At 34.7% G+C, this 16,318-nt stretch overlaps 1 protein-coding gene across 1 annotated transcript in view; it reads left to right on the top strand.

Annotated features, from left to right (window-relative positions):
* LOC106460993 (ecdysone-induced protein 74EF-like) overlaps positions 1–16,318 on the top strand; it is a 39,929-nt gene that overhangs the window by 18,348 nt on the left and 5,263 nt on the right. Inside the window, exons 2-5 of the mRNA XM_013920759.2 lie at positions 2,527–2,709; positions 3,956–4,060; positions 5,468–5,581; positions 14,923–15,351. Coding sequence (XP_013776213.1) covers positions 2,527–2,709; positions 3,956–4,060; positions 5,468–5,581; positions 14,923–15,351 — 831 coding nt within the window. The remainder of the gene's footprint in view (positions 1–2,526; positions 2,710–3,955; positions 4,061–5,467; positions 5,582–14,922; positions 15,352–16,318) is intronic.

Genomic DNA, 16,318 nt, shown 5'->3' with positions numbered 1-16,318 from the left:
TCACTATCTACCCACACATTACAATAATCTCTCGCGTCACGTTTTCCCCTCTTATATATATCCGCCTACCCCATCTAGCAAACACTAGAGCATTCGCCAAAGTACATGATAGTTCTAGAAACGTTGCGTCACAGTAGTCATGCGACTCGATGACGCAACAATACTAATTTCACTATAGTGCTTGAACCATATTCCTTCCCACAATGCCTTACTACGGTTCCTTTGTTTTTTTCGGATATTCGTTCAAAGCAACTCAAGGCCATCTCTGATTTTTAAAGGATGGACTTGAGGGACGGTAATTAGTCAACACCACTCACACCCATCTTTTGGACTAATTTTGCCTGACCAAATAGGAATATTTGGTCGTTATCCTTATAGTGCGGAATCCGATGTTGTTTTTTGCGCTAACGGGAAGCTAAAATTGGATCATCAGATCCATAATCCGACACTAAGCCACGCAGCCGGTTTACAATAGAATTGTAATACAACGTTGAAAGAAGACTAAATTAAGCTACCCAACACTACAAGTTATTTAAACTTCAATATTAAAAACAGACTTTTTCTGAAGTAGCTTACGCCATATTTTCACACGGTAAACAACATGTAAATTTTATGCAACGGCACTGCAAGACTAACAGTACAAATTTATATCTTACAAAAACAACTATTTGCACTCATAGCTTTGTGTGAAGTATCGACAAACATGCAATATAGAATCCAAATAGTGTAAATCAAGACTGTTTTTCTAACGCTAACAATATTTGCGCAGCACCTCCTTACTTCAGGCCAAGTAGTGCAGCCTACCGCACCCACAGCACTTCTAGTTCCTGTGCCCTTGGGAATTTTGCATAACTTAAAGCTACGTCAGAGCTACATCTGTATTCCCTGTAAGTCATCTTATATCTACATATAATGCGTTACTCTCTTAAGTTTTTAACAGGATGTATCTAAATCTTTTACACAATTCATTTGTCTATTTAGTCAATAGGAAGCTAAATTGTTGGGTAAAAGATCACGCAGTTACATCGTTTTGTGTAGTTTTTTGATTGTTTAAACAATGGCGTTATCTAGCTATCGGCAAAACAAGTTGTTATCTAATATATTGGAAGAGCTGATATAAAACCAAAATGCTATCGAAACGTCACAGTTTGCGCAAAGCACTTTTTGACTGCTAATTGTTCTACTTCATCGTTAATAAAATTGCAATAATGCATTAGTACATTGGAAAACATTGAAGACGTAATAATTAAAAACAACTTCGTTATGTGTGATGAAGCGGAACATTTCTACTTTTACATTAAAGAAAAAAAAGCAACAAACCATTATCAACAAAGGAAATCCGACTTCACCAACGTAAGAATTTAAGTCAAACCTGTGATAGGATGGGTTGAACAGTATTTTGTAAGGGACATTTCTTGTAGATTGTTTTTGATGTTGAAACAAGGAGAGGACTGCACAAATTTTAGCAAAATTGATTACGTTTGCTGTGTTTATTGATAATTTTCGCGCAAAGCTATTCGAGAGCTATCTGTTTTAGCCGTCCCAAACTTGGAAGTGATAAACTAGAAGAAAGGCAGCTTAGTCAACGCTGCCCATCGCTAACTCTTCGGCCACTTTAATCGAGCAGTAGGATCTGATCATCTCTCGATCGTGTAACGTGCCCACTGACCCAAAATGCGGAGAGCTATTTTTGTTTTCTCAAATCCAGCATGCTAACAACTTATCCGTGCTCGACTCTGTTTGATGTTCATTGGCAAATATATGCGCTTCTGTTCTACAGATCAGTTAGTGCTAGATGTATAAAAAAAAATAATGTGAGTTACTCAAACTTGACAGGAATATGCTATTTTAATAAGCTTCTAATACAAATATGTACACAAATGAGAAAATAACATTTCCCCCCATTAATCATTATTATTATATGAAGGCCTTACTGTGGAAACCAGTATCTTGCTATTTCTTTGTTCATCCAGTACAACTAATTAACAGTAATGAACGTGAAACTGTACAAAGCAACAAGAAATAAATCTGAATATATAGAAACAAGTCCACACAAAGTCGACATATTCCTTTTAGCATACGAGTATTTATGTCTGAAACTTGACAGTAGTAAGGATCATTCTTTTCCAAAACTAATGAACCATCATGTCAGACAAGAGCTGTTTTCACAATTAACAATGAATTCATCTTTAATACATAATGTATCTCTGGAGTCTTAAAGAAGATTGTGAAATTGGTACTTTCGTTGATAACTTACACGTGTTCGCCATATTGAAAATTTATATCAACCAATACGTCCGGAGTGAATGTCTCATCAGTATTACAGCAATAAACTTAATCATATGTGGGTCGGTTTATGTATAGTCCTGATTTAAAGTGTCCGAAAGTTCACATTCAGAAAGTACCAGATACAAATCAAGGCCTGTTTCTGGTACTCGTGATGGTAGTCAATAATTAATAAACGTGTTCTTATCCAATGGAGAACTACTAATAAAAGTTACGTTTTTGTTTTTGTTTTTTTTACAGTGAACAATAGCCAGATGGAACTGCAGTCAAATCAGGAATTGTCTCCAGAAAGATCTCAGTCACCCAGTCCAGGAGTAGACTCGAACAATCTGCTTCAGAAGGACCTTCATCAAGACTCTCGACAGCTACCATTCTACACCTACTACAGTCAACAGTCTCTCGTCTCTTGTAGTACCAATACAAGTGAGTAATCAATCCAGTAATGGTATCAAGCACAGTGTGTGAGAAAAGTAGCGCCCCATATGTATAGATAGATACACTTCCAAGACACAGTTCCATTTCATATCTCTTTTATTCCAAATACTGTTTAGCATAAGTGGAAATATTGTTTTGTATCACAGACAGCTCAGTTTCTTCTTCTATACTTAGACACGCAAAGAAGATATCCTATATATGTTACTACTTTTATTACATCCTATTGTACGTTATTAATTAGTATGTGTGTGCATGACGAGTAATTAAAGGTAGGTACATGTGGGTTTATAGTTGCATTGCTATGTTCTACTTACAATTTTTATCCAATACAACAGTCCTGTATCATGCTTGTCATTTTGCTTAGGTGACTTATTCGCAAAGCATTGTAAATACGAAATATTTGGTGTGTACATATGTGTGTATATAATATATATATATATATATATATATTGTGTGTGTGTGCAGTATATATTTAAAAATTCAATCACCTTGTATTTCTGACTGACAGGCAGTTTTTTGTTTTGTTTACTAAATTGTGTGATCTGCTGTGTTTGTGAAAGTTTTCACGTTGTTTATAACAAACAACAACACTTACCAAGACGTCTAATAAACATTATGGGAGGTATATTTCGAACTGGAAAGCGTGTTTCTCTGATTGCATTACGTCAAGGTTCTCCTAGTACCACAGATCCCAGAAAATGACCCGACAGTTCTTACCCATGAGAAAAGAATACCGTAAAAAAGATCCCCACATCACATGCAGCTTTTAATTCGTTGGCTTCTCGAAGACGACGAGACAGCTTTCGTTATTCGCCATGCTTGTCTACTAAATACTGGCATAAAATGTTTTAGAAAATCACCGCTACTGGACAGCTTCTTCATACTAAACTTTCTATATGTCCTGGAGATCTGGGTCATACTCAAGAACCCCTGGAAGTTTATAGTAATCATAGTTCCAGAAGTTGGGGAATTTCCATCACTAACAGATAAGCACTAGTCCGTTTATAGTATAGATTCTGCCAATAAAACTGAATTCGATGTTACTTCATAATTTTTATCTTTATTTGAGTTATTGTTGTAGTTTATCCTTATATTAACCTACAAAACATTGTTCTTGTTAGCCATATGATGTTTGATACTAGTTCCAGTTTAGAGTCAAATGCTCGGCGCTTGTTCGTTCAGAGATTATTTCATGGTTTACTAACTCTAATTTTTGTGTGTGTATGTGTGTTAGGTTCCTTACCACCAAGTCCAGCGGACAGCGGAGTTTCAGACGTGGACAGCAGTAATGGTCATTTCAGCACGGAAGACTATAAAATAAGGTTACAGCCTATATCAGGTACTTTGATTATATATTTTTTTGTCCATATATTAAAACAAATTGATCGATTTAGTGGTGTGTGGCATTTATTTGGTAGGTAATATCCACCCCCTTTCCTTCACCATACTTTTTTTTTCTGTTCACATTTCACTACTCCCATAAACTACTAGTTGGAGGTAATATAGGGTTAGCCTTTCAACTGTAGATGCGTTATCAGTAGTGTTGCCACGTTTATAGCCCAAAGTTACCTCAAAACTAATCCATCAGTTCTTCTAACTAAATCTAACCTTGATATAAACAAATAGCAATCGAAAGTTTTCGTAGGAAAAAGACATCCAGAGTAAACTTGAAGAAAAAAAAACATGCGGAAGCTTCGACAGTTAGTTTAACCATACGTTGTTATTACTATTAGTACTGCGTATGATTACGCGAGTCGACTAGTTTCATCATGCGCATTAGGATTTTTGGTCATGCGCAATATGAATTTGTAATACTGGGTGTGATATACATTCTCTTATTACTAAATGTTGCAAAAGTGGCGATCACGTTAATTTGTTTAATTCAAATAATTTTGTGCCTTTAGTTTTTCACCTTTAATAAAAAGAAAAACTTAAATATAGCCCGTAAATCCGCTAGACCTGTTAAAAATGGTTGAAAATCAATAGCCTCACATTTTAATTTGAAACAACACTACCTTTCGAAAAAAAGAGGAGGATCTTTATTTTTTTATATTTGATTTGTTAATGAAGGTTGTTCCAAAAGCATTATTTTTAAATTCATTAATTTTTATTCAAGTTTTCTGAGCACAATCACAAGCAGAGAAGCTAGTAATCCGAACGTTAAAAACTATGTACAATTTCTACCTAGTTGGGCCCCCAGTGGCACAGCGGTATGTCTGCGGACTTACAACGCTAGAATCCGGGTTTCGATACCCGTGGTGGGCAGAGCACAGATAGCCCATTGTATAGCTTTGTGCTTAATTGGAAACAAACCTTCAACCTAGTTGAATCAAATAATACGTAAAAAATTGCCGACGACCTTTAAGGTGTTATTAAAGTAATAAGAGAAGTAAAATATATATGGACACAAAGTAGATTTATATGGCTGGAAATTTCGGGAATCTGTTAAATAATATTAATTTTAACTTATTTTACCAATCGATTATTAGTTAGGGCTAGGCTACTATCTGTCTCCATTTGTAGACGTCAGCGTAATATGCAACTAAACGTGTCATATATGTAACTTTATTCAGCAAGATCTGGTGACGAAATTTTGATTTAGAATCCTCTCTGTTTTATTAGTATGAATTTAATTTTTTCTTTCTAATTAATTATATGTTTAGTGTGATTTGCAATGTAAGGTATTCTGATAATATTTTTAGAGGAAGCACTTTGTTGAATAAAATATTTTTTTCGTTAAATATAGTGACTCCAAGAATATCAGAGTCGCCAACACCCAGAAATATACAGTACTATCAACCTGTCAGCCAGATGACGCTTCAATCTTATCAGACTCAACTCAAGAATTCCTATTCAGAAAGTAAGTCAGCATTTCATATTTTGAATTTGTTAATTTTTTGTTACTTTTATTTTTTTCAGTGTCGTATCATTTCGGTATAGTTTATAAGTATTACAACATCTTAAACTTTTAAGATCGTGCATGGTGAACTATAGTTTAACACGTCAATAAATACACTTGAACTAAGCTTAAAATGTTTGTTTATCTCTTATAATAATATCGGTGGACAGAAAGATAACACTTTTATCATGACAACGTGCAGTTTATCGATACCTTGAAGTTTGTCCAGAATAAACTGTAAATGCAGACAGCCTAGATCTAGGGCTAGTATTAGTTGTGGGTAGCTTGCTTTAATCAGAAGTTAATGATAATTAATCATACATACGTATACACAGCCTGCGAGTCACTTTGATTTTGTACTACACAACCTAAGAGTCCTTCCGTCCCTCAGTTCTCGCTTGTTATCTTAGTGTTACATAGAATATAACATTTTATATCAATATAAGTGTGTTTATTTACTGTGTGAAAATAGTAAGAAACTTATATTGTGTAGATTTTTTCATTCAATTTTTCCCCGTTGGTTTTTGCATTGGCCCAGGGTTAACTACAAATTCCACCATTTTGCCTTCGTATCTGTACTATTGGTTCCTCTAGCTAAAAGAAGGCAGAGCTTAGTTTGATTGAATCTCCACCATTAATATTTTGTTTATAGGTAATATGCTTATAAGTTTAGAGTTTGGTTTGGATTTAAATTATTAAGAAACTGTAATATTAGTCCGACTTTTGGACACAGGTTTTCTGTACGAACAGTTTTATTCGGATAAACCCTTTATTGCCACTAGCCGTACCTCCATGGTTGAAGGCATTGCGCTGTCAAGTGGTCAGAAATTCACCATGTTGCTAAACATGATTTCTTTGGCGCCACGACACCCATATTTGTCGACACCCTAGTGTAGGAGCATATACTTATCATTCATATAAGTCTATTGCATCAAATTTTCTTAGACCGCGGGGTATGAATGTTTTTGTGAATAATTCGTCTAAAGTGCTGGTCTCGTGTGGAATGTAATCTTCGTATTTTTGTAATGGAACTAAGATGTAAAACAAAAATGAAAGTGCGCAATTTATCAGAAGAAAAAAGAGAGATTGTATGATGTGAAGTGTCTCCGAATTATTCAAAAGAAATGAAAATTTAAAGGGAATGAGTATTATTGTTCTTTCACATAATAGTTTCTTAATTATAATATATTTTTCTCAAACTGATTAGGCATTTGACTTAAATGTATTTAAAAATGCAGAACAAGTGTCACCTGTCAGATTGTATCGTTTTCATTGTTGATTTATTATTTACGTAGATAAACAGAAGCCGCATATAAATACTTGCACATAGTTACATATATAACGTTAGCCCCATCCAAGCAGAACATGTAAGTTACTTATAAATAGTATGTAGGATGTCCTACATATATTGAAAGTACGTCATGAGGGGTGTCCCAACACTGATCTCTGTGTGTGTATACACACACACAAGTGTAAAATATTTTTAAATAAAAAAAATTAGGAATATGAGCACCAAAACGTAAGGAAACCGGGTGGGAATGAGCGGGTCAACATTACAACACTTGGTGTTTTTTGACAAGAAGCTCCAATAATACTTTGCTTATGGGAGACATTATAGCTATCTGACTTGTAAGGGATTGGCCAACAGAATAGTATCAAAACCACTAATTTTTGAAAGTTTGAAATTTCTTGAGTGTTTAGAAAGGATTAGCCAGTGATAAAACTCTGTTCAAGTCTATAATTGGATTAAAGTTCAAAGTAAAACACCAAGTAAGAACGGGCGGAACAATGGCCACACCCACTTTGCTGTTGCAAGTGTTGTAAAGTTTTGTTCCCACTCATACTTCCTAATTTTTTTTTATTTAAAAATGGTCATTGTTACCTCCGCCATCGAAGGTGATGGAGGTTATGTTTTCACCCCTATATGTGTTTGTGTGTCAGCGGGATTTCTCGAAAACCGCTAAATGGAATTGGACTAAAGTTGGTATACATTTGGACTATCATCCAACTTAGAAGTGATTAGTTTAGGTCACAGCAAGGTCACGAATATGTAGAAATAACCCTTATCTGTTAACATCGGGACCGATCTTTCACACTATTTTTGATCTATTACTCAATCAAAAAATATCGGATTTTGATTAAACTTGATGGACATATGTAGACTATTATTCCACATTGTCCTGCAAAAAAAAATGGTTCGTATCAGTTGATAAGGACGGCTATACGGAAAACGCTGCATGGCGGAGGTATGCGCTCTACCGAGTGCTCTTCTAGTTATTACTAAGGTCATAAGTTAATCTAAGAAAAACACTTTTAGCCAACGTACTGTAATTCAGTCATGTACATTTAGATTTGCATAAGGTGAAGGCAGGGGACAGTTATGTCTTTCCAACAGCGTTAATCAGTGAGATTGACGGTTTGTGGAATTTTTGTTTTTACTCTACCGACTTCCTCAAGTACTTTGGTGGCTTGTTGGTTTGTTTATCACTCAACAGTGCGTATAAAGTGCTTATAAAGTTTTGTTTACATGCTGTTTGTAGTGTGTGAGACTTTAATTTGTATTGCACATCTGGCCTATTCCTACTATAAGTACTACCGTACTTTTGATATGTATATAGCTGTCAGTGTGTATAACCAACCTACACCAAAGTAGGCCTAGAGGGCCGACCCAACACTTATCTTCTTAAAGATAAAAATAAAATATGTAACACCTTGAAGTTACTCAAGTAACTTTTGTTAAAGTAGAACTTTGTGAACACGTATAGATAATAAATGATGACAAAATCTTGTTGAAACGTTGTATATTTGGTATTCTGTTAAACTTGTAATAAAGTTTTCTTCATTACCCATTCAAGTCGTCTATAAACTTTATTATCTCAAAGTGTTTGTTCCTTGTCACCAAATTTAAACTCGTATTGTGTCGTCAAACAAATTCATTGTACCAAACCTGTAATTTTGTGGAATAATGAGAAACCCAATAATACACACACCGTAAAATTAAAGGTGAATAACCTGAAATCTATTCTGGAAGATATGCGACATAAACTTGACGTTAGTGAAAATTATCCCTGATGTAAATCTGTTTTATTCTGTGATATTATGTTACATCCAAGTAATTTTGATGAAGTAAATAACCATCATTTTTCTTAAACGTGTTTTGCTAGTTTCGAACTTGTTTTATCAGCCTTTCAACACTTGAGAACGTCTTTAATTCTTACGCTGCTCATGCTTTTTTTTTGTGCACACTTTCTCATTGGCAGAAAGCTACACGCGCTCTAACGTAAAACCCAAGACTGTGATAGTGGTTCGACTAGCTGTTTGGTTTTGACCTTCACGTGCAAGGAAAGTCAGGATGTCTATGAACCACTAGTAACTCACTGGCATTGAAATCCAGTTTCACGACCGGCGCCGCCTCCTCGTTTCCTTTTATGTGTTTCATTTTCTCTTCTAACCGCAGTGAGGCGAAGTGAAGCCGACTTGCATGGAGCCGACACTGCTGGCAAAACAAGTGTTTATTTCAGTAGAGCGAATAGTTCATGCCTACTTACCTATGTTGATGTACTTGATACGCAACAGTTACCACTGGAGTAATAAAAAATCAACAGCCGACCCTAACAAAACTTAAGAAACGTGTGTACCAAAGTGAAAAATGTCAATGAAAATTCGATCTTAAATTAGTTTCTTAATATATGTGTGAACTCAGTTTTCACTAAGATCATGTAAAGATTTGTTTTATCAGCAGTTTCATTGAATATTATACAGTACTCTTAGAACTCTTAAGCTAAGCTTATTCTTCTTTCTTACTTTTGTTTTAATTAGTAAAATAATACAAAAAAAAGATAGATTATTAGGTAGAAAACGTAGTATAGTCTAATAATGTACCACAACCACAGATGTGACAAAACAATGGTATATTTATTGAACGTTTCGGAGTCTACAAGTTCTATTTCCAGGATATTGTGTTTATTTGTTAGTAAGTCTAAAGCTACACAATGGATTATCTGTGCTTTGCCCACAGTAGGTATCGGAACCAATTTTTCAACGTTATAAGCCCCCAGCGTTAGAGCTGAGCCATGGAGGGGCAGTTACGGATATAAACGTATGGTAAATAAATAAGCATAACTGTACCTATGTAACTACTTAAAAAGATAAAATAAAACAAGCTCAAATACTTAGGCTAGAGAGATTTTATTTAATAAGAAGACTTGAATCAGAAGTTCCAGATCTGTGTTTCCTGTAGTTAAACCTGTGTGTTCAGTAGTTTTTGTATGTGATTGGTTAGCTTAGGCACAATTAGATTATGATTTTAAAAAAAAGTGAACAGTTCTGTAGGAAATTCCCATCTGTTCATGGATAGTACAATTAACAGAGCTACAGGGAAATGATAAAAAGTAACCATTTCGGTAGGTAATTTCTATCTATTATTAGATAATACAATTAACAGAGCTACAGGGATATGATAAAATGTGACCAGTTTGAGTAATTCCCATGGCTACGTAAAATTACATATTGTTTGATTTAGATAATGTATGTAGTTTTATCGAATCTTTCTGTTTTAAGACAAAATACTGTGTGTACTAAGGTAGAAAACAGACAAACTTTGATTACTGACAAATCAAGCACGCTAATATTCTATGAAACGTTTCGCTGCTGTTGGCATGCAAGTCGGTACAGGCACTTTGTTTGTATGGTATATAACTAAGTTCAGTGAAACATATGCTTCAAATTAATATCTAAAATATTTGCGTAAATGAAAAGTGCAAAAGTAGACAAGTTTCGTAACGTTAACTCGATTTAACTCAATAAAATTTCCCAAGACTACTTTTGTTGAATTTGTTGGTATCCTGGCTTTTGTTGGGTCGAAGATTTTTGAACATTATTAACAATAATATCCGTTATAAGCGGTTTTTAATACCCTTACCTGTTGATCTCCCCAAATTATAATTGATTGAGACTTGATTTGTTTTCACATTGCATAAAAATAAATGGAGATATTCTGTGTTATTTTATTATTTGTAATTAACGAGATATGTTACATATTTTTTTCTTTTGGTTGGTTCTTTTTTAACCAGAACTTTCCTTGCTGCAGAATCATGATATCACACACGATATCAATGGTAAACATGATTTCCAAAGAATACTGTTACCCTTTAACGTAACCCAACATTTTTAAAACAAAATATAAATAAAAAAAAAAACTGGTTATATTTTTACGTGTGGCTGGTAACACTTGAAACGGCGTCTTAAAGCTCTAGGCGACGGGTTTCCGCCCTGGCTCCAATCAGACATCCGGGGCCTTTGTTCTTTTCAGACCATTGACATCATAATCTTGACCTTACAATCCCAGCACGTCACACCTGACAGTCGTTTCCGGTGTATAGGGGGTGCTTGTAATGGACAAACAAGATTAGCACTTGAACTTATTATATAATTTATGTTTTAGTCGTGAACAATCTATTAGCATAAGTTTATTTTTAAACTGGTATAAGTAGTTCAGAATAAACAGAAATATTTTAGCTCACTACGCTTTTTTTTTTATTTCACAAGCGTTAAGCCTTCAAAAGGTGTGCTTCAAGTACAACGTACAGATAGTTTTATTGGTAGAATATTGTAAAGAACAAGTTGCTAAGAGACATTAACAATATTGAAACAAACTCTGTGTACAAATATATTGACAGATAACAAACCATTTTTATTTAAAGAAACAAATAAACAATACCTTATCTAAAAGAACAAGTAAGTATACAATTTTATATTTTACTGCAAAACCTTTTTTCACAGTGAATTATCTAAAACAAAGACTACTAAGTAATGGTAATTGTACTCGTATCTGTTTTGTTTTCATCGCAGAAGCACCACCGGAAGTAGTTCCGAGTAATATACTGGCGTTTGAAACGTACGAACAGTTTACTTCCTTCTTTGTAAGCAAGTACTTCCGCAATTAGGCATATATATACACACATTAACTTATCTGTACGTATAGTTTTTCTGTTTAAATCATTTTTGTTTATGGTTATTAAATATTCAAATATTGCTAAGTGAAAGCGAAAAATTCATTATTCTGACAGTTTTAGCAATTAAAATAAAAACAAAAAGATAATCCCATAGTTTCAGTTAGATTCTGATGTCCAGTACAATAAGAAAATAGTGGGAAGCTGAAACAGCAACAGTATCTTTATTTTCCGCAGTGCAGCTGGATTTTTTATTACTGTATATTATGGAAAATAAGCCAAAATGCTGAAAATTTTATTTACAGTCTTTGACTTGTAGAATTTTGATGTGGTGCGAGTTTTTTTCAAATTCAACTATTTTACAATAGTTACTGCAGCATATAAGGGGTTATTCTATAAAATATTTTTATTTCTCAATATATGGGAAATTTAATATAAATTTGGTTTGTTTTTTGGACTACTAAGTTAGCATGCCAAGTTTGGTCAGGGTCAGTTAACTCGTTTAGGAGAAGATGTGTCCACAGACAGACAAAGTTTCCATGATATTGGATACTTACCGCAACGGTATGGCTTAATATGTATAGCGCATATGTGAAGAACGCCTGTACTACCCTGATTTTTATACTCGGCTCTGCCAAAAGAGCTGGATAAAATAAAACATGTTACTGAACTTGTATGTTCTATGCTGTTTCAGGCGGAAAGGACCTAAAATGTGGTTTTTCAGTATTATGCAAGTAGCAGTTCGAAGCACACTGAAATAAAATTAAAAATAACCTAGATATGTTTTTCTATACAGTTAAGGTAAACTTGAGATTGTCAGTCAGAGATTTTAGTTTTATAGACACTCCCCCCACTATTGAAATATTTTGATAGAAACGCGTTTTATCTTAACACATCACTTAGTAACACGGGGAGTTTATCGAAAACTGTTATCATTTCTTGGTGGTCCCGCCACGTTTCCGCTTTTACTCGAACGGGAAGAAGGTTCAAGTGAGATGACGCAATGCTATTTCCCCTTCAAGCAGAGATCCACTTGTCACGCCCTCGTTTGCATTTTTCGTTTCGAAACAGACAATAAATCGTCAGTACCACGAATCTCCTGGTACACCTGCCTTTCAGAGGGAAATGGCTTATGAACTGAGCTATCTTGGTGCCGAAGTCAATACACTTTCAAGGTTACTGTTAGCTTCATGTATTTTAGACTAGCGCTATCTAGTGACAAGTATATTTACTACTTTATTCGTTTCAGTGCATCGTTTTTTACATTGAGTACGTTGATTTATGGCTTTAATTCTTACCATAATATTCGTGCTTATATTTTATTTAAATTATCGCTGCCTTTCTTTTTATTTATGCAAGTAACTTCAGTTAGTGTTTTGGTTCAGTACAAGATGTTTTGTTCAATACTGTTCATAGGCGGAGGAATGGGGGTGCGGGTGGCGTTAACCCTCCGAAATATACATTTGGTGGGAGTGTTTGACACTTGTTAGTATATATATATATATACACATATTAGGAATTGCTCCATTTTAAGTCTATTTTCTTTTTGGCCTATTTTTATTGTTTGATTATCCTGTTTTCTAATTTTTCATCGCAAGAAAACCTGTGGTCACAAACAGTTGTTTTGTTTTTCGAACAAATATCGTATTGAAAGATAGTAGGTAATAAACGGGGGGGGGGGGTATCCAGTCATCAATCTTGAAAACTGCTGGGAAGTTTCTGTACAGTCTCCTTTTCATCAGCAACCACTAGCAAAACACGATTGGCTCATTAACTCAGGATCGCTATATAAGACAGTCCACGACTATTAGACCAGCAGATTGTTGTTTAGCGAGCATTTTAAGATCTTGCATCATAAAACAGTAAGGAAAGTTTAATTGGTTGCTATGCGACAGGATCGCTGAACTTGTACACATGGCAACGTGTAACACAAACCTTTTGTATGCAGAGATGCGTTTGTTACTCGTGCAGTTGGTAAAATTTCAGGAACTCGTGACGAAATGATATGAATTTACATATATATGTATACAGAGTGTGGCAAAAATTACTATATAAAGTTGTTTCACTTGAAATATAGTTTAATTTTAACTTCATACTCTGAGAGAAATAATAATAATAAAATTGGTTTAAATTGTTTTCGTAATATTTTCTTTAGCTCCAAGTGTATAGTAACTTTTGCCTTATCTTGGTTGCATTTCTAATTAAAATGTATATATTTTGGGTTAACTTGTGTACGTTTGAAGAATTATATAATTAGGCGGGAGGACATATTACTCCGAAAAAAGCTACTCAAATACAATAAAATTGTTCTTCCACCATAGTCGACATTTTTGTCCATTGTTTTAGTTCTGATATTTAATACTGTATCTCTGAGTTGAGTAAAGCGACTTTGCTAGGTCAATCCTGACCACCTAATTCCCGTAGTAGACCAACTCTGCTGAAATTATACCAGAACAGACCTTATCTCATGTTGAGTCCAATGGTGGCCAATCATGGAAATGCTACTGCTATCAGCTTATATGACCTATTGCTTTTGTTTGGGTGTAGCTTACTAGTTCATATTCTGAAACGTCTGGTCCTCCAAAGCTCAATTGCAAATGCAAGGTGCTATACATGTTAGAAATGTAGCAATTATGGATGTGATGATGATAAACATTAGTGACTGCAAAGATAAACATACAAAAAAAAAAGGTGATGAAAGGTGAATAGTTCTAGGAAATGCCTAAAAGAAATATAGCAACATAGAGCCGGAAGAGGGGGGTTTAAGGAAGGTCAAGGTGATGAGATCCTAACATGGATGACAAAACAGAGAAGCAGCAATGGCGTGAGGAAACAGCGGTACAACAATAGTGAAATAAGACAAAGAAAGGTTCGTGACCTCTCGGATTTCATGATCGTTCTTTGTTTAGAACATCGTTCAGAGTCTGTCTATTCCAGTATACGCTCAGACCCTTAAACATGGATTTACTCTACGAACAATCGACTCCGAACTGTGATTATTTTGTATGAAGCCGGGTTGCAGTAAATGCAGTGATGGCTCTCAAGAATTATCTCTGTCGCAGAGATCTTGATAGGCTTTCAGTAGCAAATGCGAAAAACACCTTGAGAACATAGTGCAGTGTTATGTTAATGCTATAAATGGTTCTATTGGGAAGAAAGTCATCTGCGCATTGCTCTGTTCCTTGTATCAACTCCGAGAATTCCAAGCAGGAATAGGTAGAAAGATGAAAGCGGTAGATTTTGGTCCACACCATTTGGTCATGAGAGAATGCATGGTTGTCAATGTTTAACTTTGTTATTTGTTAGTTTTTATGATTGTTGGTGTTATACAATGTTTTTACTCCATTTTAGTTCCAGAAGTCGTGTCGCATCACTTCAGATCCCTACCAACCCCTCCATATCTGGATCTGTCCTCACATCAAAAATCATATACTACACACAGTCCTGATGATCATAAGGTTACTCACATTTCCTTCTCTTCACAATATTCGGGAAAATATCCTGAATTTCCAGCCTCTCAATCACCTTCGCACTTCACCGTGAACAGCACAAGTCAGTTACAGTCACACTCGTCACCAGTTGCCCTCAACAGGCCCATCTTATGCAATTCTCCTTCATCCTATAAGCTTCACTCGGCGCCAGGAAATGGAACAGAAAGACAGTTAGCGATTCCCACTTCAGTTATTACCGCAGCCTACAGCAGCATTTCTTTAGGCGATGACCTGGACTCGTCTTGTTACGTTGAAGACCTTTCTGTCCAACCAAAGCCAAAAAAGAAAGGTACGCTTAGTATCTGAAGTATAAATATAAGACTTAGTAACAAATTATTGGTTGTCAAAACGTAAAATATCTCTAACTTTCATCACGTAATAAATCATCCTTCCCATTTTCATAGCATAATATACCATAGATGTCAATTTCGTAAAATAATACACCACATTTTTCTGTTTCATAACGTATCATCGTCGTTAATTTCATAATACAGTATACCATCATTGTTAGTTCCATATCTTAATGTACTAAAGTTAACAGTTATCTATGCAATAACTAATTAGCCCCTTTTCACACCAGTAATTTATGATGCGAAGATGAATAATAATAATAAGTAAAAGAAACATAGTACCAATAACTTGTTTAAAAAAAAAAGAGTAAAGGTTTGATTTTTACAACGTTTCTTCTGTCATGTGTGTGCTATTTACTTATTGTTTGAATACATGTTTCTGAAACACACTAAATAGACATTACATAACAACAATATAAATATTAAGACAATGTAACTTTCATATTGTTTAAGATGAATTAAGCCTTTGGCTATACGTTTATTATGATATTTTATGTGTAGTTTAAGTAATCTGCAAACCTGGTAATTTCAAATTCTCATACTTAATTAGTAAAAGATTGCCTCACTAGATGTACAAGCCAAAAGAAATTATCAAATAGAAAACGCTGCTTTTCTTCTGGTAATTTTATACGTGCTTAGAGGGGGTTGTGTCTTAGTATAGGCGTATAATTTGCCCATTGCTATGCACTATATATAGAGAGCATTTAATTACACAGAATCTATAAATGCTCATTATAGTTCTCCATGACAGTACAATGTATAAAGTTAGCTATCATATCAAGTAATCCTTTGTCGATAGTTGAGCATAAAATAGCCAGCAAATAAGATAAATAAAAAATTGGGAATTTAATACCTGTAAACAGGGATAGTAAAAAGGTAAGAAAATAAGGCTGGAGATACTGTAGA

The sequence above is a fragment of the Limulus polyphemus genome, unplaced genomic scaffold, assembly GCF_000517525.1.
Source record: "Limulus polyphemus unplaced genomic scaffold, Limulus_polyphemus-2.1.2 Scaffold875, whole genome shotgun sequence".
Lineage (NCBI taxonomy): Eukaryota > Metazoa > Arthropoda > Merostomata > Xiphosura > Limulidae > Limulus > Limulus polyphemus.
This window is presented reverse-complemented; position numbering and strand designations above follow the sequence as displayed.